The 23,072-nt window shown below is 50.1% G+C and overlaps 2 protein-coding genes across 3 annotated transcripts in view; one reads left to right on the forward strand and one right to left on the reverse strand.

Moving 5' to 3' along the window:
• XRCC6 (X-ray repair cross complementing 6) overlaps positions 1–10,280 on the reverse strand; it is a 221,463-nt gene extending 211,183 nt beyond the window's left edge. Inside the window, exon 1 of one of the 2 annotated variants that reach the window (XM_063940459.1) lies at positions 10,171–10,280. The gene's annotated coding sequence lies outside the window, so the exon portion shown is untranslated. Of the gene's footprint in view, positions 1–10,123 lie in introns of both variants that reach the window. The other variant, XM_063940458.1, reaches the window with a different exon arrangement.
• Positions 10,281–10,318: 38 nt separating this feature from the next.
• Positions 10,319–23,072, forward strand: part of DESI1 (desumoylating isopeptidase 1) — a 104,641-nt gene continuing 91,887 nt past the window's right edge. The window contains exons 1-2 of the mRNA XM_063940460.1: positions 10,319–10,643; positions 13,380–13,401. Coding sequence (XP_063796530.1) covers positions 10,553–10,643; positions 13,380–13,401 — 113 coding nt within the window. The 5' untranslated portion in view covers positions 10,319–10,552. The remainder of the gene's footprint in view (positions 10,644–13,379; positions 13,402–23,072) is intronic.

Here is a 23,072-nt window from a genome sequence, read left to right on the forward strand (position 1 = left end):
CCCCGCCCCCTCAGTGGCGGGCTTCTGTCCTGCTTTCTGTGTAAAAAAATGGCGGGGGTTTTTACATATATACAGTGCCAGACTGTATATATGTATTTTTATTGCCAAAAGGTACTTCAATTGCTGCCCTGGGCGCCCCCCCCCCCCCCCCCCAGCGCCCTGCACCCTACAGTGACCGGAGTGTGTAAGTGTGCTGGGAGCAATGGCGCACAGCTGCGGTGCTGTGCGCTACCTTAAATGAAGACAGGAGTCTTCTGCCGCCGATTTCGTCGTCTTCAAGCTTCTGTTCTTCTGGCTCTGCGAGGGGGACGGCGGCGCGGCCACGGGAACGGACGATCGAGGACAGGTGCCTGTGTTCGAACCCTCTGGAGCTAATGGTGTCCAGTAGCCTAAGAAGCACAAGCTAGCTGCAAGCAGGTAGGTTTGCTTCTCTCCACTTAGTCCCACGTAGCAGTGAGTCTGTTGCCAGCAGAAGCTCACTGAAAATAAAAAACCTAATAAATACTTTCTTTACTAGTAAGCTCAGGAGAGCCCACTAGGAGCACCCAGCTCTGGCCGGGCACAGATTCTAACTGAGGTCTGGAGGAGGGGCATAGAGGGAGGAGCCAGTGCACACCAGATAATACCTAATCTTTTCTTTAGAGTGCCCAGTCTCCTGCGGAGCCAGTCTATTCCCCATGGTCCTTACGGAGTTCCCAGCATCCACTAGGACGTCAGAGAAATATTTTTTTTTTTAAAGTGCGCAATAGAACCTGGGGTGCAGCTACAAAAGAGTACACATACCATACGAACTCATTTAACAATAATGAAACAAAAAAATCTTTGCACAATATTATGAGCACTCTCCAGATACCAAGTTCAATTAAACATTAAAAACACCAGTGTGTATTACTCAAAAGATAATCACATTAATCACCATAAAAAGTACAAAATCCTCTGATATCCACTGGAGTAAGGCAAAGATACACTGTTGAAGTTCCCGTAAATAGCTTGGAACCTACTTACTCTGGAACATCTGTGATTCCTGGGATACCCCAGGCTGATGTTGTTATGCCATAATGGAGCTTCATGTTATGTTGTTTTTCTTTGCCATTTATTGTAAGTGGATCGTGCATATTAAACATGTTTTTTAAAAAGGATCTCTACACTATCCGGGTAATTCAGACTTAACCGTAGATGTGCTAAATTTAGCATATCTACGATCACTTTTGACAGACATGCAGGGGGACGCCCAACACAGGGCTAGTCTGCCCCCCCGCACAGGTACAAAAGCATCCCACGGTGGCAATGCTTTTGTGCCTGAAGAGTAGCTCCCTACCTGCGCAGCTCCTGCACACTGGAAGGGAGCTAACCTTGGCTCTTCAGATCGTAGCAGCTGCATGTGACATCACGCAGCCGCTGTGGGCCGCTTTCGCCCCCCCCCCCCCCCCCCCCCCCCCAAAACAGTCCGGTCACACCTGCGTTGCCCGGACCGCGCCCCCAAAACTGTGGCCCAACACCGCCTGCACACCCCCTCCCGCCCAGCGAATGCCTCTGCCTGTCAATCAGGCAGAGGCGATCGCTGGGCTGAGTTGCCTATCGCATCTCTGGCATGCGTCGGCGCACTGCGGCACCTGTGCAGTTCAGACCTGATCGTCTACTGTGCGAAAACGCACAGCAACAATCAGGCCTGAATTATGTTCTGTTCTGAGTGTCTTCCATTACCAATATCACTGCAAAGTGTTACATTGTGATAGGGAGACACTTGTCTTTCAAGTAGTGAAAAGCACTAAGGAAATCAGCATCACATACTCAAGAATGCTATTTAAGGGGACTTCAACTGTGTATCTTTGCCTTATTCCAGTGTATGTCAGAGGATTTTAACGATTTAATGGTGATTAATGTGATTTTCTCTTACGTCCTAGAGGATGCTGGGGACTCCGTAAGGACCATGGGGTATAGACGGGCTCCGCAGGAGACATGGGCACTCTAAGACTTTAGATGGGTGTGCACTGGCTCCTCCCTCTATGCCCCTCCTCCAGACCTCAGTTAGATCCTGTGCCCAGAGGAGACTGGGTGCACTACAGGGGAGCTCTACTGAGTTTCTAAGAAAAGACTTTTGTAAGGTTTTTTTATTTTCAGGGAGCACTGCTGGCAACAGGCTCCCTGCTTCGTGGGACTGAGGGGAGAGAAGCAGACCTACTTTACTGATAGGCTCTGCTTCTTAGGCTACTGGACACCATTAGCTCCAGAGGGTCGGAACACAGGTGTCGTTCTCGCTGTTCGTCCCAGAGCCGCGCCGCCGTCCTCCTCACAGAGCCGGAAGATAGAAGCCGGGTAAGTATATGAAGTAAGAAAACGACAAAGGCGGCAGAAAACTTCAGATCTTCAGAGAGGTACCGTGGGGAAGTGGGGAAAGGACCGCATGCTGCCTGGCTGACACGGCCGTGCTTCTCCTGCAAGCGCCCACGTGTCAGCAGCGGCTGGAGGCAGTACAATTCCGGACCCACACTTCTTAGTAAGTGGGGAAGGTATTGTCTGTAAAATCAATCAAAAATGAAATAAAAAGTAAAATCAAACGTGAGCTTTCAGCTCATGATGTGCTTCCTTGAGGCACATAAAAACACTGGGGATCCTGGGAGTATGGAGGAGGGAAGTGGAGGGTTGCTCATTTAAATATTTAAATGTGCCTTCCTTTGCTACGCACCGTCCATATCCCAAGAGTACTCCAGTGACCCCTAGTGGATGAAAAAGAAAAGGTATCAGTCCATGCCGCTACTGCACTACAGACCCAGGCCGACGCGATTGCCGGTCTGAGCAAGGTACCTGAATGTGTATAAATGTACTTCAGGGTACCCTCCTGTTTGCGATCAGCAGCATCCTTGAGGGTAGCCGTATCCTGGGACGGCAGGGCTACCTTTTTGGATAAGCGAGTTAAAGCTTTGTCCACCCTAGGGGAGGATTCCCATCGTAACCTGTCCGTTGGCGGGAAAGGATACGCCATAAGAATCCGTTTGGAAATCTGCAGTTTTTTATCTGGAGATTCCCAAGCTTTTTCACATAACTCATTCAGTTTGTGTGAGGGGGGAAAAGTTACCTCAGGCTTCTTTCCCTTATACATAGAAACCCTTGTGTCAGGGACAGGGGTTTCCTCTGTGATGTGCAAAACCTCCTTAATTGCTATAATCATATATCGGAGTGATTTAGCCAACTTTGGCTGTAACTTTGCATCATCGTAATCGACACTGGAGTCAGAATCCATGTCGGTATCTGTGTCAACAATTTGGGATAGTGGGTGCTTATGAGACCCCGACGGTCCCTGCGACATAGGATCAGGCACGGGTTGAGACCCTGACTGTCCCAATGCATCAGCCTTGTCTAATCTTTTATGCAAAGAATTAACATTATCATTTAAAACCTTCCACATATCCATCCAATCAGGTGTCGGCGCCGTCGGCGGAGACACCACATTCATTTGCTCCCGCTCCTCTCCCACATAGCCTTCCACGTCAGACATATCGACACAAGCGTACCAACACACCACACACACAGGGAATGTCCTTTCTGAAGACAGTTCCCCCACGAGGCCCTTTGGAGAGACAGAGAGAGAGTATGCCAGCACACACCCCAGCGCTATATAACCCAGGAATAACACAGTAACTTAATGTTAACCCAGTAGCTGCTGTTTATATACTTTTTTGCGCCTAATTATGTGCCCCCCCTCTTTTTTCAACCCTCTTCTGTATCAGCAGGGGAGAGCCTGGGGAGCTTCCTCTCAGCGTGCTGTGGAGAAAAAATGGCGCTGGTGAGTGCTGAGGGAGAAGCCCCGCCCCCTCGGCGGCGGGCTTCTGTCCCGCTTAAATTTTATTTCTTTGGCGGGGGCTCCTACATATATACAGTGCCCAGCTGTATATATGTGTTTATTTGCCAGAATGAGGTCCCAAATGCTGCCCAGGGCGCCCCCCCCCGAGCCCTGCACCCTAACAGTGACCGGAGTATGTGTAGGTGTGTGGAGCAATGGCGCACAGCTGCAGTGCTGTGCGTTACCACCAGTGAAGATCACAAAGTCTTCTTCCGCCTGTGAAGTCTTCTTGCTTCTCATACTCACCCGGCTTCAGTCTTCCGGCTCTGCGAGGGGGACGGCGGCGCGGCTCTGGGACGGACGGCGAGGGTGAGATCCTGCGTACCGATCCCTCTGGAGCTAATGGTGTCCAGTAGCCTAAGAAGCAGGACCTAGCTTCAGAGAGTAGGGCTGCTTCTCTCCCCTCAGTCCCACGATGCAGGGAGTCTGTTGCCAGCAGAGCTCCCTGAAAATAAAAAACCTAACAAAAAACTTTCTATCAGCAAACTCATTAGAGCTCACTGAAAAGCACCCAGCTCCTCTGGGCACAGAATCAAACTGAGGTCTGGAGGAGGGGCAGAGAGGGAGGAGCCAGTGCACACCAGGAACTAAATTCTTTCTTAAAGTGCCCATGTCTCCTGCGGAGCCCGTCTCTCCCCATGGTCCTTACGGAGTCCCCAGCATCCTCTAGGACGTTAGAGAAAAAAACAAAAGCGCTGTACAGGCTGGGACTGTGTTTTCAGTGTCTAGTAGCGCTGGGTGTGTGCTGGCATACTCTCTCTCTGTCTCTCCAAAGGGCCTTATTGGGGGGCTGTCCCCATATTCATATATCCCAGTGTGTGTGGGGGTGTCAGTACGTGTGTGTCGACATGTCTGAAGCGGAAGGCTCGTCATGGGAGGATGCAGAGCAGATGGTGGTGGTGTTTCCGTCGGCACAGCCGACACCGGATTGGTTGGATATGTGGAATGTTTTAAATGCTAATGTGACCTTATTACATAAGAGATCGGACAAAGCAGAGTCCAAGGAAAAAGCAGGGAGTCAATCCATGGCTTTGACTGTATCACAAGGCCCTTCAGAGTCCCATAAACGTCCCTTTTCCCAGATAGCAGACACTGATCCCGACACGGATTCCGACTCCAGTGTCGACTATGATGATGCAAGGTTGCACCCAAGGGTGGCCAAGAGTATTCAATATATGATTATTGCAATAAAAGATGTTTTGCATCTCACAGAGGACCCCTCTGTCCCTGACACGAGGGTCTGCATGTTTAAGGAAAAGAAACCTGAGGTTCCGTTTCCCCCATCTCATGAGCTGAACGCTTTATTTGAAAAGGCTTGGGAAACTCCTGACAAGAGACTGCAGGTTCCCAAGAGGATTATTATGGCGTATCCTTTCCCCTCACAGGACAGGTTACGGTGGGAATCCTCGCCCACGGTGGACAAGGCCTTGACGCGCTTGTCCAAAAAGGTTGCATTACCGTCCCCGGACACGGCAGCCCTCAAGGATCCTGCGGATCGCAGACAGGAGACTACCGCGTCGGCATGGGTGGGTAGCGCAACTGCAGCGTGGGCAGATAACTTGTCATCTGACATCGACACCTTAGATCAGGCATTCCCAATCACGGTCCTCAAGGCACACCAACAGTGCAGGTTTTAGTGATATCCAGGCTGCAGCACAGATGGTTAAATCAAAATAACTGAGCTACTAATTAATTCACCTGTGCTGAAGCCTGGATATCACTAAAACCTGCACTGTTAGTGTGCCTTGAGGACCATGGTTGGGAATGCCTGCCCTAGATAAAGATAGTATTTTGTTGACCTTGGGTCACATTAAGGACGCAGCGTTATATATGAGAGAGGCTGCGTGAGATATTGGGCTCTTGGGTTCAAGAGCCAATGCCATGGCAGTTTCTGCTAGAAGGTCCCTGTGGACCCGTCAATGGACAGGTGATGCTGATTCAAAGAGACATATGGAGGCTTTGCCTTACAAAGGTGAAGTTTTATTTGGGGAGGGCCTCGCGGACCTGGTTTCCAAAGCTACCGCGGGTAAGTCTTCTTTTTTGCCTTACGTTCCCCCACAGAAAAAGAAAACACCTCAGTACCAGATGCAGTCCTTTCGGTCGCATAAGTTCAGAAAGGGTCAGGGCTCTTCCTTCCTCGCCAGAGGTAGAGGGAAAAGAACACCAGCTACGGCTAGTTCCCAGGAACAAAAGTCCTCCCCGGCCTCTACAAAATCCACCGCATGACGCTGGGGCTCCGCTGAGGGAGTCCGCACCGGTGGGGGCACGTCTTCGGCTCTTCAGCCAGGTCTGGGTTCAGTCGGATGTGGATCCTTGGGCGGTAGAAATTGTATCCCAAGGCTACAAACTGGAGTTCGAAGAGGTGCCTCCACACCGATTTTTCAAATCAGCCTTGCCAGCTTCTCCCCCAGAGAGGGAAATAGTTTCAGCTGCCATACAAAAGCTGTGTCAACAGCGGCTGATTATCAAGGATCCCCTAATGCAACAGGGGAAGGGGTTTTATTCAACCCTGTTTGTGGTCCCGAAGCCGGATGGCTCGGTCAGACCAATTCTGAATCTAAAATCCCTGAACCTATATTTGAAAAGGTTAAAATTCAAGATGGAATCTCTCCGGGCAGTGATCTCCAGCCTGGAAGGGGGGAATTTTATGGTGTCACTAGACATAAAGGATGCATACCTTCATGTCCCCATATATCCTCCTCATCAGGCATACCTGAGATTCGCTGTACAGGATTGTCATTACCAGTTTCAGACGCTGCCGTTTGGGCTTTCCACGGCCCCAAGAATTTTCACCAAGGTAATGGCGGAAATGATGGTGCTCCTGCAAAAGCAAGGAGTCACAATTATCCCATACTTGGACGATCTCCTGATAAAGGCGAGATTGAGATCAGTTACTGAAAAGCGTCTCTCTCCCTGAGAGTACTACAACAACTTGGCTGGATTCGAAATCTACCAAAGTCGCAGTTGGTTCCGACGACTCGGCTGTCATTTTTGGGCATGGTTCTGGACGCGGGAAAAAAGAGGGTTTTTCTCCCGACGGAAAAAGCCCAGGAATTCCAGAACATGGTCAGGGACCTGCTAAAACCAAAAAGAGTGTCAGTTCATCAATGCACTCGAGTATTGGGGAAGATGGTGGCGGCCTACGAGGCCATTCCGTTCGGCAGGATCCATGCGAGAACTTTTCAGTGGGACCTTCTGGACAAGTGGTCGGGGTCCCATCTACGAATTCATCAGAGAATAAGCCTGTCCCCCAGGGCCAGGGTGTCTCTCCTGTGGTGGCTTCAGAGTGCTCATCTTCTAGAGGGTCGCAGATTCGGCATTCAAGACTGAGTTCTTGTGACCACGGACGCGAGCCTCCGAGGATGGGGAGCAGTCACACAAGGAAGAAATTTTCAAGGAATATGGTCAAGCCAGGAGGCTTGTCTACACATCAATGTGCAGGAATTAAGGGCCATATACAACGGCCTACAACAAGCGGAGAGTCTTCTTCGCAACCTACCCATTCTGATTCAGTAAGACAACGTCACAGCCGTGGTGCATGTAAACGCCAGGGCGGGACAAGGAGCAGAGCAGCAATGGCAGAAGCCACCAGGATTCTTCGCTGGGCGAAAAATCATGTAAGCGCTCTGTCAGCAATCTTCATTCCGGGAGTGGACAACTGGGAAGCAGACTTCCTCAGCAGACACGATCTCCATCCAGGAGAGTGGGGACTTCATCAAGAGGTCTTTGCAGAGATAACAAGTCATTGGGGACTTCCTCAAATAGACATGATGGCGTCACGCCTCAACAAAAAGCTTCGGACGTATTGTTCCAGGTCGAGGGACCCTCAGGTAGTGGCGGTGGACACACTAGTGATACTGTGGGTGTTTCAGTCGTTCTATGTGTTCCCTCCACTTCCACTCATCTCAAAAATATTGAGAATCATAAGACGAACAAGAGTGCAGACAATACTCATTGTTCCAGATTGGCCACGAAGGGCCTGGTATTCAGATCTTCAGGAAATGATCGTAGAAGATCCGTGGCCTCTTCCTCCCAGGGAGGACCTGTTGCAGCAGGGGCTCTGTGTGTTCCAAGACTTACCGCGGTTACGTTTGACGGCATGACGGTTGAACACCAAATCCTAGCTAGGAAAGGTATTCTGGGGGAAGTCATCCCTACTCTAATCAAAGCTAGGAAGGAGGTAACGGCGAAGAATTTATCACCGTATCTGGAGGAAATATGTTTCTTGGTGTGAAGACAAGAATGCTCCTACGGAAGATTTTCAGCTGGGTCGTTTTCTCCACTTTCTACAGACAGGAGTGGATTTGGACCTTAAGTTAGGCTCCATTAAGGTGCAGATTTCGCCCTTATCTATATTCTTTCAGAAGGAATTGGCTTCTCTCCCAGAAGTCCAGACTTTTGTAAAGGGAGTACTGCACATCCAGCCTCCTTTTGTGCTCACAGTGGCACCTTAATGTGGTGTTACGGTTCCTTAAATCACACTGGTTTGAACCTCTTCAAACGGTGGAGTTAAAATTTCTCACTTGGAAAGTGGTCATGTTGTTGGCCTTGGCATCTGCGAGGCGGGTGTCCGAATAGGCGGCTTTGTCTCACAAGAGCCCCTATCTGATTTTCCATGTGGAACTCGTCCTCAATTTCTACCTAAGGTGGTTTCGTCGTTCCATATGAACCAACCTATTGTGGTGCCTGTGGTTACGGGTGACTTGGAGGATTCCAAGTCCCTTGATGTGGTCAGGGCCTTAAAAATGTATGTAGCCAGGACGGCTCGAGTTAGGAAAACAGAGGCACTGTTTGTCTTGTATGCGGCCAACAAGGTTGGCGCTCCTGCTTCTAAGCAGACTATTGCTCGCTGGATCTGTAACACGATTCAGCAGGCTCATTCTACGGCTGGATTGCCGTTACCAAATTCGGTAAAGGCCCATTCCACTAGGAAGGTGGGCTCTTCTCGGGCGGCTGCCCGAGGCGTCTCGGCATTACAGCTGTGCCGAGCAGCTACTTGGTCGGGTTCAAACACTTTTGCAAAATTCTACAAGTTTGATACCCTGGCTGATGAGGACCTCATGTTTGCTCAATCGGTGCTGCAGAGTCATCCGCACTCTCCCGCCCAGTCTGGAGCTTTGGTATAATCCCCATGGTCCTTACGGAGTCCCCAGCATCCTCTAGAACGTAAGAGAAAATAAGATTTTAAACCTACCGGTAAATCTTTTTCTCCTAGTCCGTAGAGGATGCTGGGCGCCCGTCCCAGTGCGGACAATTTCTGCAAGGCTTGTATATAGTTTTTGCTTACATAAGGGTTATGTTACAGTTGTGATCAGTCTCTGGCTGATGCGGTTTTGTTTATACTGTTAACTGGTTTGGTATATTCCAGATTGTACGGTGTGTATGGTGTGGGCTGGTATGTATCTCGCCCTTAGATTAACAAAAATCCTTTCCTCGTACTGTCCGTCTCCTCTGGGCACAGTTCTTTAACTGAGGTCTGGAGGAGGGGCATAGAGGGAGGAGCCAGTTGACACCCATCTAAAGTCTTAGAGTGCCCATGTCTCTTGCGGAGCCCGTCTATATCCCATGGTCCTTACGGAGTCCCCAGCATCCTCTACGGACTAGGAGAAAAAGATTTACCGGTAGGTTTAAAATCTTATTATCTTACCTTTGTGTGATACACACTGGTGTTTTGAATTTTTAATGTGACTTGGAATCTGGAGAGCGCTCACAATATTGTGCAAAGATTTCTGTTTTCACTGAATGAAATTTGACACATATCACAGCTGACACGTGTATTTACACTGCTTTTAGTATTTCCCACAATTAGTTTTTCTCGTACAGCAGAATAAACATACGATATCTTGCAGGCACAATTTAGCATTGGGCAGAAGCAGTTTCCCCCAAGCACAGTATGCAGCGCTGAGGGTGGTGCAGAGCAGCGGAAGCCATTAGAGCGGAGGGAGACTGTGGCAACTCCTATACATCCACGGAATTTAGGAAGTATTTGGAAAGTATGTGTCATTGTGGAACTCTGGGCTATCTTACCATGGCCCAGATTTATCAAGCCTTTGAGAGTAATAGATAGCACAGTGATACCAACCAATCAGCTCCTAACTGGCATATTTCAAACACAGCCTGTGACATGACAGATAGGAGTATAGCACCACCACGGCTAACCCTGAGCAGTGATGTGGCGATACCAGCTACAGCAACACATGTCCGAGCTGCTAGTACTATCTACCAAAAATCCCTGGCAGAATGCTGGACCTTATAGTTCGCCGACAGCAGCGGATAAGTCACCTGTGTCTATTGCAGTGCGATATAATAGTCTGTAATACAGGTAATACCTCCCAGGAACTTCCCGCCGCTGAAGAGACACGTTATTTGCGTTCCACCTTCCCGGGTCACTTTAGTGACGCCATGAGCTAAACGTCATTACCCAGCGCCGCAGCCAGGGGGCGTGTCATGATGTATCAGCATGTTCTCAGTGACACAGCAGCGTCCTTATTGGTAATGACATGGCAAATAGGCGTGGCCTCCTCCATACCATATTGTGCAGCCTACGATAGGCGGGTTTTTGTGTACAAGGTGATGGCTCTGAATGGCGAAGCTCCCCGCAGTGGGCGTGTGCAGTAACGTAAGCCCGCCTACTGTTGCCGGGTTGTCAGTCAGAACAGAAGCTGCTGCTGTTCTCGGTCTGCGGTGGGTGTGAGACTCTACGTTGTAGCTATGGACCAAGCTCCGGTACCGAATCCCGTCCGTCTGTATGTGTACGACCTCTCCAGGGGCCTGGCCCGCCGCCTCAGCCCTGTCATGCTGGGTAAATATGAATATGTGTGTGCCATGTATGGGGTCATGAGGGAACAGTGCTAGTAGGATGTTATGCTATAAACTGCCACCTGCAGCCACCACTGTCTGTCACTGGCAGAGCTATCAGGTGGGAGGAGACCCTGAAAACCTACCCAGGTCTGTAGTCAGAGATGTGTTGGCAACCATGCACCCATTGTCACATGTGTAGTGTGTGTGTAATAGGGTGCTGTCATCCTGTGGCACCCATTGTCACATGTGTAGTGTGTGTGTAATAGGGTGCTGTCATCCTGTGGCACCCATTGTCACATGTGTGTGTAATGGGTGCTGTCACCCTGTGGCGCCCATTGTCACATGTGTGTGTAATAGGGTGCTGTCACCCTGTGGCGCCCATTGTCACATGTGTGTGTAATAGGGTGCTGTCACCCTGTGGCGCCCATTGTCACGTGTGTGTGTAATAGGGTGCTGTCACCCTGTGGCGCCCATTGTCACGTGTGTGTGTAATAGGGTGCTGTCCCCCTGTGGCACCCATTGTCACATGTGTGTGTAATAGGGTGCTGTCACCCTGTGGCGCCCATTGTCACATGTGTGTGTAATAGGGTGCTGTCACCCTGTGGCGCCCATTGTCACATGTGTAGTGTGTGCATAATAGGGTGCTGTCACTCTGTGGCGCCCATTGTCACATATATAGTGTGTGTAATAGGGTGCTGTCACCCTGTGGCGCCCATTGTCACATGTGTAGTGTGTGCATAATAGGGTGCTGTCACTCTGTGGCACCCATTGTCACATATATAGTGTGTGTAATAGGGTGCTGTCACCCTGTGGCACCCATTGTCACATGTAGTGTGTGTAATAGGGTGCTGTCACCCTGTGGCACCCATTGTCACATGTAGTGTGTGTAATAGGGTGCTGTCACCCTGTGGCACCCATTGTCACATATGTAATGTATACGTGTGTGTAGTCGGGTGCTGTCACCCTGTGGCACCCATTGTCACGTGTATGTGTGTGTAATAGGGTGCTGTCACTTTGTGGCACCCATTGTCACATGTGTAGTGTGTGTAATAGGGTGCTGTCACCCTGTGGCACCCATTGTCACATGTGTATGTATGTGTAATAGGGCGCTGTGACCCTGTGGCACCCATTTTCTCATGTAGTGTGTGTAATGGGGTGCTGTCACCCGGTGGCACACATTTTCACATGTGTGGCACACTGTGGCACCCATTGTCACATATGCAGTGTGTGTGTAATAGGGTGCTGTCACCCTGTGGCACCCATTGTCACATGTGTAGTGTGTGTAATAGGGTGCTGTCACCCTGTGGCACCCATTGTCACATGTGTATGTATGTGTAATAGGGCGCTGTGACCCTGTGGCACCCATTTTCTCATGTAGTGTGTGTAATGGGGTGCTGTCACCCGGTGGCACACATTTTCACATGTGTGGCACACTGTGGCACCCATTGTCACATATGCAGTGTGTGTGTAATAGGGTGCTGTCACCCTGTGGCACCCATTGTCACATGTGTGTGTAATAGGGTGCTGTCACCCTGTGGCACCCATTGCCACAGGGTGCTGTCACCCTGTGGCACCCATTGCCACATGTGTGTGTAATAGGGTGCTGTCACCTTGTGGCGCCCATTGTCACATGTGTGTGTAATAGGGTGCTGTCACCCTGTGGCACCCATTGTCACATGTGTGTGTAATAGGGTGCTGTCACCCTGTGGCGCCCATTGTCACATGTGTGTGTAATAGGGTGCTGTCACCCTGTGGCGCCCATTGTCACATGTGTAGTGTGTGCATAATAGGGTGCTGTCACTCTGTGGCGCCCATTGTCACATATATAGTGTGTGTAATAGGGTGCTGTCACCCTGTGGCACCCATTGTCACGTGTAGTGTGTGTAATAGGGTGCTGTCACCCTGTGGCACCCATTGTCTCATATGTAATGTATACGTGTGTGTAGTAGGGTGCTGTCACCCTGTGGCACCCATTGTCACGTGTATGTGTGTGTAATAGGGTGCTGTCACTTTGTGGCACCCATTGTCACGTGTAGTGTGTGTAATAGGGTGCTGTCACCCTGTGGCACCCATTGTCACATGTGTATGTATGTGTAATAGGGCGCTGTGACCCTGTGGCACCCATTTTCTCATGTAGTGTGTGTAATGGGGTGCTGTCACCCGGTGGCACACATTTTCACATGTGTGACACCCATTGTCACATATGCAGTGTGTGTGTGTAATAGGGTGCTGTCACCCTGTGGCACCATTGTCACGTGTGTGTAATAGGGTGCTGTCACCCTGTGGCACCCATTGTCACATATGTAATGTGTGTAATAGGGTGCTGCCGCCCTGTGGTACCCATTGTCACATATGTAGTGTGTTTGTGTGTAATAGGGTGATGCCACCCTGTGGCACCATTGTCACATGTGTGTGTGTGTGTGTGTGTGTGTGTGTGTGTGTGTGTGTGTGTGTGTGTGTTAGGATGCTGCCACCCTGTGGTACCCATTGTCACATATGTAGTGTGTTTATGTGTGTAATAGGGTGATGCCACCCTGTGGCACCATTGTCACATATGAGGGGGGGGGGTGTATGTGGGTGTTAGGATGCTGCCACCCTGTGGCACCCATTGTCACATATGTAGTGTGTATGTGTTTGTAATATGGTGTTGTCACATATGTCGTGTATATGTGTGTAATCTGGTGCTGTCACCCTGTGGTTTATGTACTTATTGTCATACTCTCTTTGTTCTCCTCAGGGAAACAGCTAGAAGGTATCTGGTAAGTGTTTTACTTTATTGTTTGTGTTTCTAAAATATATTAATAATTATGCTCAGGAAACATGTTTTCTCTTACGTCCTAGAGGATGCTGGGGTCCATATTAGTACCATGGGGTATAGACGGGTCCACCAGGAGCCATTGGCAGTTTAACAGTGTGGGCTGGCTCCTCCCTCTATGCCCCACCTACCAGACTCAGTTTAGAAAATGTGCCCGGAGGAGCCGGTCACAGCTAGGGGAGTTCTACAGAGCTTTCTTAGAAAAAGTTTATCTTAGAGTTTTTATTTTAGAGGGAGGCTGGTGGCAACAGCCTCCCTGCATCGCGAGACTGAGGGGGGGAGCAGTGTCCGCCCTGCAGAGTCTGAGCAACCGTCTCCGCTGACTGGACACTGAGCTCCAGAGGGGATAGATCGCTCCCAGCAGCATGCCGCCACCCCCTTGCAGAGCTGAAGTGTGGCGAGTGAGTCATCGCCCCCCCCCCCCCCCTAACAAGCGGGGGGGTCGGTGTGAAGATGGCGGCATAAGGGTAGATCCCGGACTGCTCAGCGGTACCAGGGTGTGGCGCTGCCCGAGCCAGCGCCTGACCCTACACTGACCAAAAAAGCCTGTCGGGGTCTGTGGAACTCAGCCAGCACAAACACCTCAGGTCAGTATAATCTAAGAAGAGCGGGAAGACAGCTCCATTAAGGGGGCGGAGCTTCTCCTCAGAGCGGACCCAGCAGCGTTTCAGCACCATTTTCCTGCCTGCAGTCGGATGCAAGTGGAAGAACAGTCCCTCCAGTGCAACTCCCGCTATTTGTACGGTACCAGGGGGTTGTAGAAGGGAGGGGAGGCTGTGTAAAGACTGTCACCTATTAAGGGACACAGCGCTGGTTTAGGGTCTCCCTATACCTGTAATAGCGCTGTGTGTGGGTTGGCTCCAATCTCTGTGTCTCTTTGCCATTCTTGGGGAGGAAACTCTGTCTGCCTTGTACCCCGTGTGTATGTGGGGTGTATTAGCAAACATGTCTAGAGACTCTGTTTCATATGCTGCAGAGTATTTATCTTCTCGGGAAGATCCCATCCCATGTAATCAGGATTGCACTGTTGTAGCGCAGATCCCAGCTAGAGAACCGGAGTGGTTAGCCTCTCTTAGGGGGACTATTTCTCAGATTTCTGAGAGGGTTACAAGAACTGAGCATGCAACTCGGGTATTGCAATCCTCTATGGCTGTATGGTCTGATACTGCTCCCTCGGGGTCCCCTGCGGTACATTCTCACAAACGTGCACTTGCCAAGATTATGCAGAATGATACGGACACCGATTCTGACACTGCAGACGGTGATGGGGATGTGTCGAGGGGGACGGCATCACTTGCTAAGGGGGTGCAATTGATTATTGAGGCCGTACGGGATGTGTTGCATATTTCTGACACACCTCCTGAGCAGGTTGAGGAGGCCTTTTTCACGGACAGTAAGAAGGCCCCTCTCACCTTCCCGGCATCGAAGTAATTAAATGATATTTCTCTTACGTCCTAGAGGATGCTGGGGACTCCGTAAGGACCATGGGGAATAGACGGGCTCCGCAGGAGACATGGGCACTAAAAAGAACTTTAGATATGGGTGTGCACTGGCTCCTCCCTCCTCCAGACCTCAGTTTGATACTGTGCCCAGAGGAGACTGGGTGCATTACAGGGAGCTCTCCTGAGTTTCCTGAAAGAAAGAAATGTTGTTAGGTTTTTTATTTTTAGGGAGCCTGCTGGCAACAGGCTCCCTGCAACGAGGTTCTGAGGGGAGAGAAGCAGACCTACTTAACTACTAGGCTCTGCTTCTTAGGCTGCTGGACACCATTAGCTCCAGAGGGAGTCGGAACGCAGGTCTCTCTTAGCTGTTCGTCCCGGAGCCACGCCGCCATCCTCCTCACAGAGCCGGAAGATAGAAGCCGGGTGAGTATGAGAAGAAAGAAGACTTCAGAGGCGGCAGAAGACTTTGACTCTTCACTGAGGTAACGCGCAGCGGTAACGCTGCGCGCCATTGCTCCCGCACAACACACACACGGCAGGCACTGTAAGGGTGCAGGGCGCAGGGGGGGCGCCCTGGGCAGCAATTAAACCTCTGGTCTGGCAAAATCAGGACATATATGGGCTCTACACTATATATAAGAGATCCCCCGCCAGTTTTTAAAAGAAATCAAGCGGGACCAAAGCCCGCCGCTGTGGGGGCGGAGCTTGATCCTCAGCACTCACCAGCGCCATTTTCTCCACAGCACACCGCTGAGAAGCTGGCTCCCCGGACTCTCCCCTGCTGAACACGGTGACAGAGGGTTTGAAAGAAGGGGGGGGGGGGGCACATAATTTGGCGCAGTGTTTTTTTTTTATATATATATATATTTCTCTATCGTCCTAAGTGGATGCTGGGGTTCCTGAAAGGACCATGGGGAATAGCGGCTCCGCAGGAGACAGGGCACAAAAGTAAAGCTTTTACAGGTCAGGTGGTGTGTACTGGCTCCTCCCCCTATGACCCTCCTCCAGACTCCAGTTAGATTTTTGTGCCCGGCCGAGAAGGGTGCAATTCTAGGTGGCTCTCATAAAGAGCTGCTTAGAGAGTTTAGCTTAGGTTTTTTATTTTACAGTGATTCCTGCTGGCAACAGGATCACTGCAACGAGGGACAGAGGGGAGAAGAAGTGAACTCACCTGCGTGCAGGATGGATTGGCTTCTTGGCTACTGGACATGAAGCTCCAGAGGGACGATCACAGGTACAGCCTGGATGGTCACCGGAGCCACGCCGCCGGCCCCCTCACAGATGCTGAAGCAAGAAGAGGTCCAGAATCGGCGGCTGAAGACTCCTGCAGTCTTCTTAAGGTAGCGCACAGCACTGCAGCTGTGCGCCATTTTCCTCTCAGCACACTTCACACGGCAGTCACTGAGGGTGCAGGGCGCTGGGGGGGGGGCGCCCTGGGAGGCAAATGAAAACCTTTAAAAAGGCTAAAAATACCTCACATATAGCCCCAGAGGCTATATGGAGATATTTACCCCTGCCTAAATGTACTAAATAGCGGGAGACGAGCCCGCCGGAAAAGGGGCGGGGCCTATCTCCTCAGCACACGGCGCCATTTTCTGTCACAGCTCCGCTGGTCAGGAAGGCTCCCAGGTCTCTCCCCTGCACTGCACTACAGAAACAGGGTATAACAGAGAGGGGGGGCAAAATAAATGGCAATATATTAATATAAAAGCAGCTATAAGGGAGCACTTAATCATAAGGCTATCCCTGTCATATATAGCGCTTTTTGGTGTGTGCTGGCAGACTCTCCCTCTGTCTCCCCAAAGGGCTAGTGGGTCCTGTCTTCGTATAGAGCATTCCCTGTGTGTCTGCTGTGTGTCGGTACGTGTGTGTCGACATGTATGAGGACGTTATTGGTGTGGAGGCGGAGCAATTGCCAAATATGAGGATGTCACCTTCTAGGGGGTCGACACCAGAATGGATGCCTTTATTTGTGGAATTACGGGATAGCGTCAACTCGCTTAAGCAGTCGTTTGCCGACATGAGGCGGCCGGACACTCAATTAGTGCCTGTCCAGGCGCCTCAAACACCGTCAGGGGCTGTAAAACGCCCCTTGCCTCAGTCGGTCGACACAGACCCAGACACAGGCACTGATTCCGGTGGTGAAGGTGACGAATCAACCGTATTTTCCAGTAGGGCCACACGTTATATGATTTTGGCAATAAAGGAGATGTTACATTTAGCTGATACTACAGGTACCACTAAACAGGGTATTATGTGGGGTGTGAAAAAACTACCAGTAGTTTTTACCGAATCAGAAGAATTAAATGACGTGTGTGATGAAGCGTGGGGTGCCCCGATAAAAAACTGCTAATTTCAAAGAAGTTATTGGCTTTATACCCTTTCCCGCCAGAGGTTAGGGAGCGCTGGGAAACACCTCCTAGGGTGGACAAAGCGCTAACACGCTCATCAAAACAAGTGGCGTTACCCTCTCCTGAGACGGCCGCACTTAAAGATCCATCAGATAGGAGGATGGAAAATATCCAAAAAGGTATATACACACATGCAGGTGTTATACTACGACCAGCTATTGCGACTGCCTGGATGTGCAGTGCTGGGGTAGTTTGGTCAGAGTCCCTGATCGAAAATATTGATACCCTGGACAGGGACAATATTTTACTGTCGTTAGAACAAATAAAGGATGCATTTCTTTATATGCGTGATGCACAGAGAGATATCTGCACACTGGCATCACGGGTAAGTGCTATGTCCATTTCGGCCAGAAGAGCTTTATGGACACGACAGTGGACAGGCGATGCGTAGAGGAGTTATTTGGGGTCGGTCTATCGGATTTGGTGGCCACGGCTACGGCCGGGAAATCCACCTTTCTACCTCAAGTCACTCCCCAACAGAAAAAGGCACCGACTTTTCAACGCAGCCCTTTCGTTCCTTTAAAAATAAGAGAGCAAAGGGCTATTCATATCTGCCACGAGGCAGAGGACGAGGGAAGAGACAGCAACAGGCAGCTCCTTCCCAGGAACAGAAGCCCTCCCCGGCTTCTACAAAAGCCTCAGCATGACGCTGGGGCTTCGCAAGCGGACTCGGGGGCGGTAGGCGGTCGTCTCAAGAATTACAGCGCGCAGTGGGCTCACTCGCAGGTAAATCCCTGGATCCTGCAGATAATATCTCAGGGGTACAGGTTGAAATTAGAGACAGAGCCACCTCGCCGTTTCCTGAAGTCTGCTTTACCAACGTCCCCCTCAGAAAGGGAGACGGTTTTGGAAGCCATTCACAAGCTGTATTCTCAGCAGGTGATAGTCAAGGTACCTCTTCTACAACAAGGGAAGGGGTATTATTCCACTCTTTTTGTGGTACCGAAGCCGGATGGCTCGGTAAGGCCTATTCTAAATCTGAAGTCCTTGAACCTGTACATAAAGAAGTCCAAGTTCAAGATGGAGTCACTCAGAGCAGTGATAGCGAACCTGGAAGAAGGGGACTTTATGGTATCCTTGGACATCAAGGATGCGTATCTCCACGTTCCAATTACCCCTCACACCAGGGGTACCTCAGGTTCGTTGTACAAAACTGTCACTATCAGTTTCAGACGCTGCCGATTGGTTTGTCCACGGCACCTCGGGTCTTTACAAAGGTAATGGCCGAGATAATATTTCTTCTTCGAAGAAAAGGCGTATTAATTATCCCATACTTGGACGATCTCCTAATAAGGGCAAGGTCCAGAGAACAGCTAGAGATGGGTTTAGCACTATCTCAAGAGGTGCTAAAGCAGCACGGATGGATTCTGAATATTCCAAAATCCCAATTAATGCCGACAACTCGTCTGCTGTTCCTGGGGATGATTCTGGACACAGTTCAGAAAAAGGTTTTTCTTCCCGAAGAAAAAGCCAAGGAGTTATCTGACCTGGTCAGGAACCTCCTAAAACCAGGAAAGGTGTCTGTACATCAATGCACAAGAGTCCTGGGAAAAAATGGTAGCTTCTTACGAAGCAATCCCTTTCGGCAGATTCCATGCAAAGGGATCTGTTGGACAAATGGTCAGGGTCGCATCTTCAGATGCACCTGCGGATAACCCTGTCGCCGAGGACAAGGGTATCCCTTCTGTGGTGGTTGCAGGAGGCTCATCTATTGGAGGGCCGCAGATTCGGCATGCAGGATTGGATCCTGGTGACCACGGAGGCCAGCCTGAGAGGCTGGGGAGCAGTCACACAGGGAAGAAATTTCCAGGGAGTGTGGTCGAGCCTGAAAAAGTCTCTTCACATAAGCATTCTGGAACTAAGAGCAATCTACAATGCTCTAAGCCAGGCGGAACCTCTGCTTCAAGGAAGACCGGTGTTGATCCAGTCGGACAACATCACGGCAGTCGCCCATGTAAACAGACAGGGCGGCACAAGAAGCAGGAGGGCAATGGCAGAAGCTGCCAGGATCCTTCGCTGGGCGGAGAATCACGTGATAGCACTGTCAGCAGTATTCATCCCGGGCGTGGACAACTGGGAAGCAGACTTCCTCAGCAGACACGACCTTCACCCGGGAGAGTGGGGACTTCATCCAGAAGTTTTCCACATGCTATTAAACCGTTGGGTAAAACCAATGGTGGACATGATGGCGTCTCGCCTCAACAAAACACTGGACAGGTATTGCGCCAGGTCAAGAGATCCGCAGGCAATAGCTGTGGACGCGCTGGTAACACCTTGGGTGTACCAGTCGGTATATGTGTTTCCTCCTCTGCCTCTCATACCAAAGGTATTGAGGATTATACGGCAAAGAGGAGTAAGACTAGTGGCTCCGGATTGGCCAAGAAGGACTTGGTACCCGGAACTTCAAGAGATGGTCACGGACGATCCGTGGCCTCTACTTCTGAGAAGGGACCTGCTTCAGCAGGGTACTTGTCTTTTTCAAGAATTACCGCGGCTGCGTTTGACGGCATGGCGTTTGAATGCCAGATCCTAAAAGGAAAAGGCATTCCAGAAGAAGTCATTCCTACCTTGATAAAGGCAAGGAAGGAAGTCACCGCGAAGCATTATCGCCGTATTTGGCGAAAATATGTTGCGTGGTGCGAGCAGCGGAGTGCTCCGATGGAGGAATTTCAACTGGGTCGTTTTCCTACATTTCCTGCAATCAGGATTGTCTATGGGTCTCAAATTGGGATCTATTAAGGTTCAAATTTCGGCCCTATCAATATTCTTCCAAAAAGAATTGGCCTCAGTCCCTGAGGTCCAGATTTTTATCAAAGGAGTACTGCATATACAGCCTCCTGTGGTGCCTAAGGTGGCACCGTGGGATCTAAATGTAGTTTTAGATTTCCTCAAATCCAATTGGTTTGAACCACTAAAGAATGTGGATTTGAAATATCTCACATGGAAAGTGACTATGTTACTGGCCCTGGCTTCGGCCGGGAGAGTATCTGAACTGGCGGCTTTGTTTTATAAAAGCCCTTATTTAATTTTCCATTCGACATAGGGCAGAGCTGCGGACGCGTCCGCATTTTCTCCCTAAGGTGGTATCAGCGTTTCACCTGAACCAGCCTATTGTAGTGCCTGCGGCTACAGACGACTTGAAGGACTCCAAGTTGTTGGACGTTGTCAGAGCCTTAAAAATATACATTTAAAGGACGGCTGGAGTCAGAAAATCTGACTCGCTGTTTATACTGTATGCACCCAACAAGTTGGGTGCACCTGCTTCTAAGCAGTCGATTGCTCGTTGGATTTGTAACAAAATTCAACTTGTACATTCTGTGGCAGGCCTGCCACAGCCTAAATCTGTTAAGGCCCATTCCGCAAGGAAGGTGGGCTCATCTTGGGCGGCTGCCCGAGGGGTCTCGGCATTACAACTCTGCCGAGCAGCTACGTGGTCAGGGGAGAACACGTTTGTAAATTTTTACAAATTTGATACCCTGGCAAAGGAGGACCTGGAGTTCTCTCATTCGGTGCTGCAGAGTCATCCGCACTCTCCCGCCCGTTTGGGAGCTTTGGTATAATCCCCATGGTCCTTTCAGGAACCCCAGCATCCACTTAGGACGATAGAGAAAATAAGAATTTACTTACCGATAATTCTATTTCTCGGAGTCCGTAGTGGATGCTGGGCGCCCATCCCAAGTGCGGATTATCTGCAATACTTGTACATAGTTATTGTTAACTAATTCGGGTTATTGTTTAGGAAGCCATCTTTCAGAGGCTCCTCTGTTATCATACTGTTAACTGGGTTTAGATCACAAGTTGTACGGTGTGATTGGTGTGGCTGGTATGAGTCTTACCCGGGATTCAAAATCCTCCCTTATTGTGTACGCTCGTCCGGGCACAGTACCTAACTGGAGTCTGGAGGAGGGTCATAGGGGGAGGAGCCAGTACACACCACCTGACCTGTAAAAGCTTTACTTTTGTGCCCTGTCTCCTGCGGAGCCGCTATTCCCCATGGTCCTTTCAGGAACCCCAGCATCCACTACGGACTCCGAGAAATAGAATTATCGGTAAGTAAATTCTTATTATATAGCGCTATCTGGGTAATTTTTTTTCCCTGGGTCATTGGCGCTGGGTGTGTGCTGGCATACTCACTCTCTGTCTCTCCAAAGGGCCTTGTGTGGGAACTGTCTCCAGATGAGAGAATTCCCTGAGTGTGTGGTGTTTCGGTACGCGTGTGTCGGCATGTCTGAAGCGGAAGGCTCTTCTAGGGAGGAGGTGGAGCAAATGAGTGTGGTGTCTCCGTCGGCAACGCAGACACCTGACTGGTTGGATATGTGGAATGTTTTAAATGCAAATGTGAATTTATTGCACAAAAGGTTGGACAAAGCTGAGTACAGGGAGTGTACAGGGAGTCAAAGTCTGCCTTTCACTATGTCGCAGGGACCTTCTGGGTCTCAAAAGCGCCCACTATCCCAAATAGTAGACACTGATACCGACACGGATTCTGACTCCAGTGTCGACTAAGATGTTGCAAAGTTGCAGCCAAAATTGGCTAAAAGTATTCATTATATGAACTGAACGAATTATTTGAAAAGGCTTGGGAATCTCCAGACAAAAAACTGCAGATTCCCAAAAGGATTCTTATGGCGTATCCTTTCCCGACTAAGGACAGGATACGGTGGGAATCCTCCCCGAGGGTGGATAAAGCATTGACCCGCTTATCCAAAAAGGTAGCGCTGCCATCTCAAGATACGGCAACCCTCAAGGATCCTGCTGATCGCAGGCAGGAGACTACCTTGAAGTCTATTTACACACATACTGGTACCTTACTCAGTCCAGCGATAGCATCGGCTTGGGTTTGTAGCGCGATAGCAGTGTGGACAGATACCTTATCTGCTGATATAGATACGTTGGATAAGGAAAACATTTTATTGACCCTGGGTCATATTGAAGATGCTGTCCTATATATGAGGGAGGCTCAGAGAGGCATTGGCCTACTGGGTTCCAGAGCCAATGCTAGGGCCATTTCGGCTAGACGAGCCCTATGGACCCGACAATGGACGGGCGATGCCGACTCGAAGAGGCATATGGAGGTTTTACCTTACAAGAGTGAGGAATTGTTTGGGGAAGGTCTCACGGACCTTGTTTCCACGGCTACGGCAGGTAAATCAACTTTTTTGCCTTATGTTTCCTCACAGCCTAAGAAAGCACCACATTATCAGATGCAGTCCTTTTCGGTCGCATAAACCCAAGAGAGTGCGAGGATCTTCCTTTCTTGCCAGAGGTAAGGGTAAGGGGAAAAAGCTGCCAACCACAGCTAGTTCCCAGGAGCAGAAGTCCTCCCCGGCCTCTACAAAATCCACCGCATGACGCTGGGGCTCCGCTGAGGGAGTCCGCCCCAGTGGGGGCACGTCTTCGACTTTTCAGCCACGTTTGGGTTCACTCACAGGTGGATCCCTGGGCAATAGATATTGTTTCCCAGGGTTACAAGCTGGAATTCGAAGAGGTGCCTCCTCGCCGGTTTTTCAAATCGGCCTACCGGCTTCTCCCCCAGAGATGGAGATAGTGTTAAATGCGATTCAAAAATTGTGTCTTCAACAAGTGGTGGTCAAAGTCCCCCTGCTGCAGCAGGGCATTGGGTATTACTCAACCCTGTTTGTAGTCCCGAAACCGGACGGTTCGGTCAGGCCCATTTAGAATTTAAAATCCTTAAACCTATACTTAAAAATGTTCAAGTTCAAGATGGAGTCGCTCAGAGCGGTCATCGCCTGCCTGGAAGG

Source organism: Pseudophryne corroboree, chromosome 9 (genome assembly GCF_028390025.1).
Source record: "Pseudophryne corroboree isolate aPseCor3 chromosome 9, aPseCor3.hap2, whole genome shotgun sequence".
In the NCBI taxonomy this organism is placed as follows: domain Eukaryota; kingdom Metazoa; phylum Chordata; class Amphibia; order Anura; family Myobatrachidae; genus Pseudophryne; species Pseudophryne corroboree.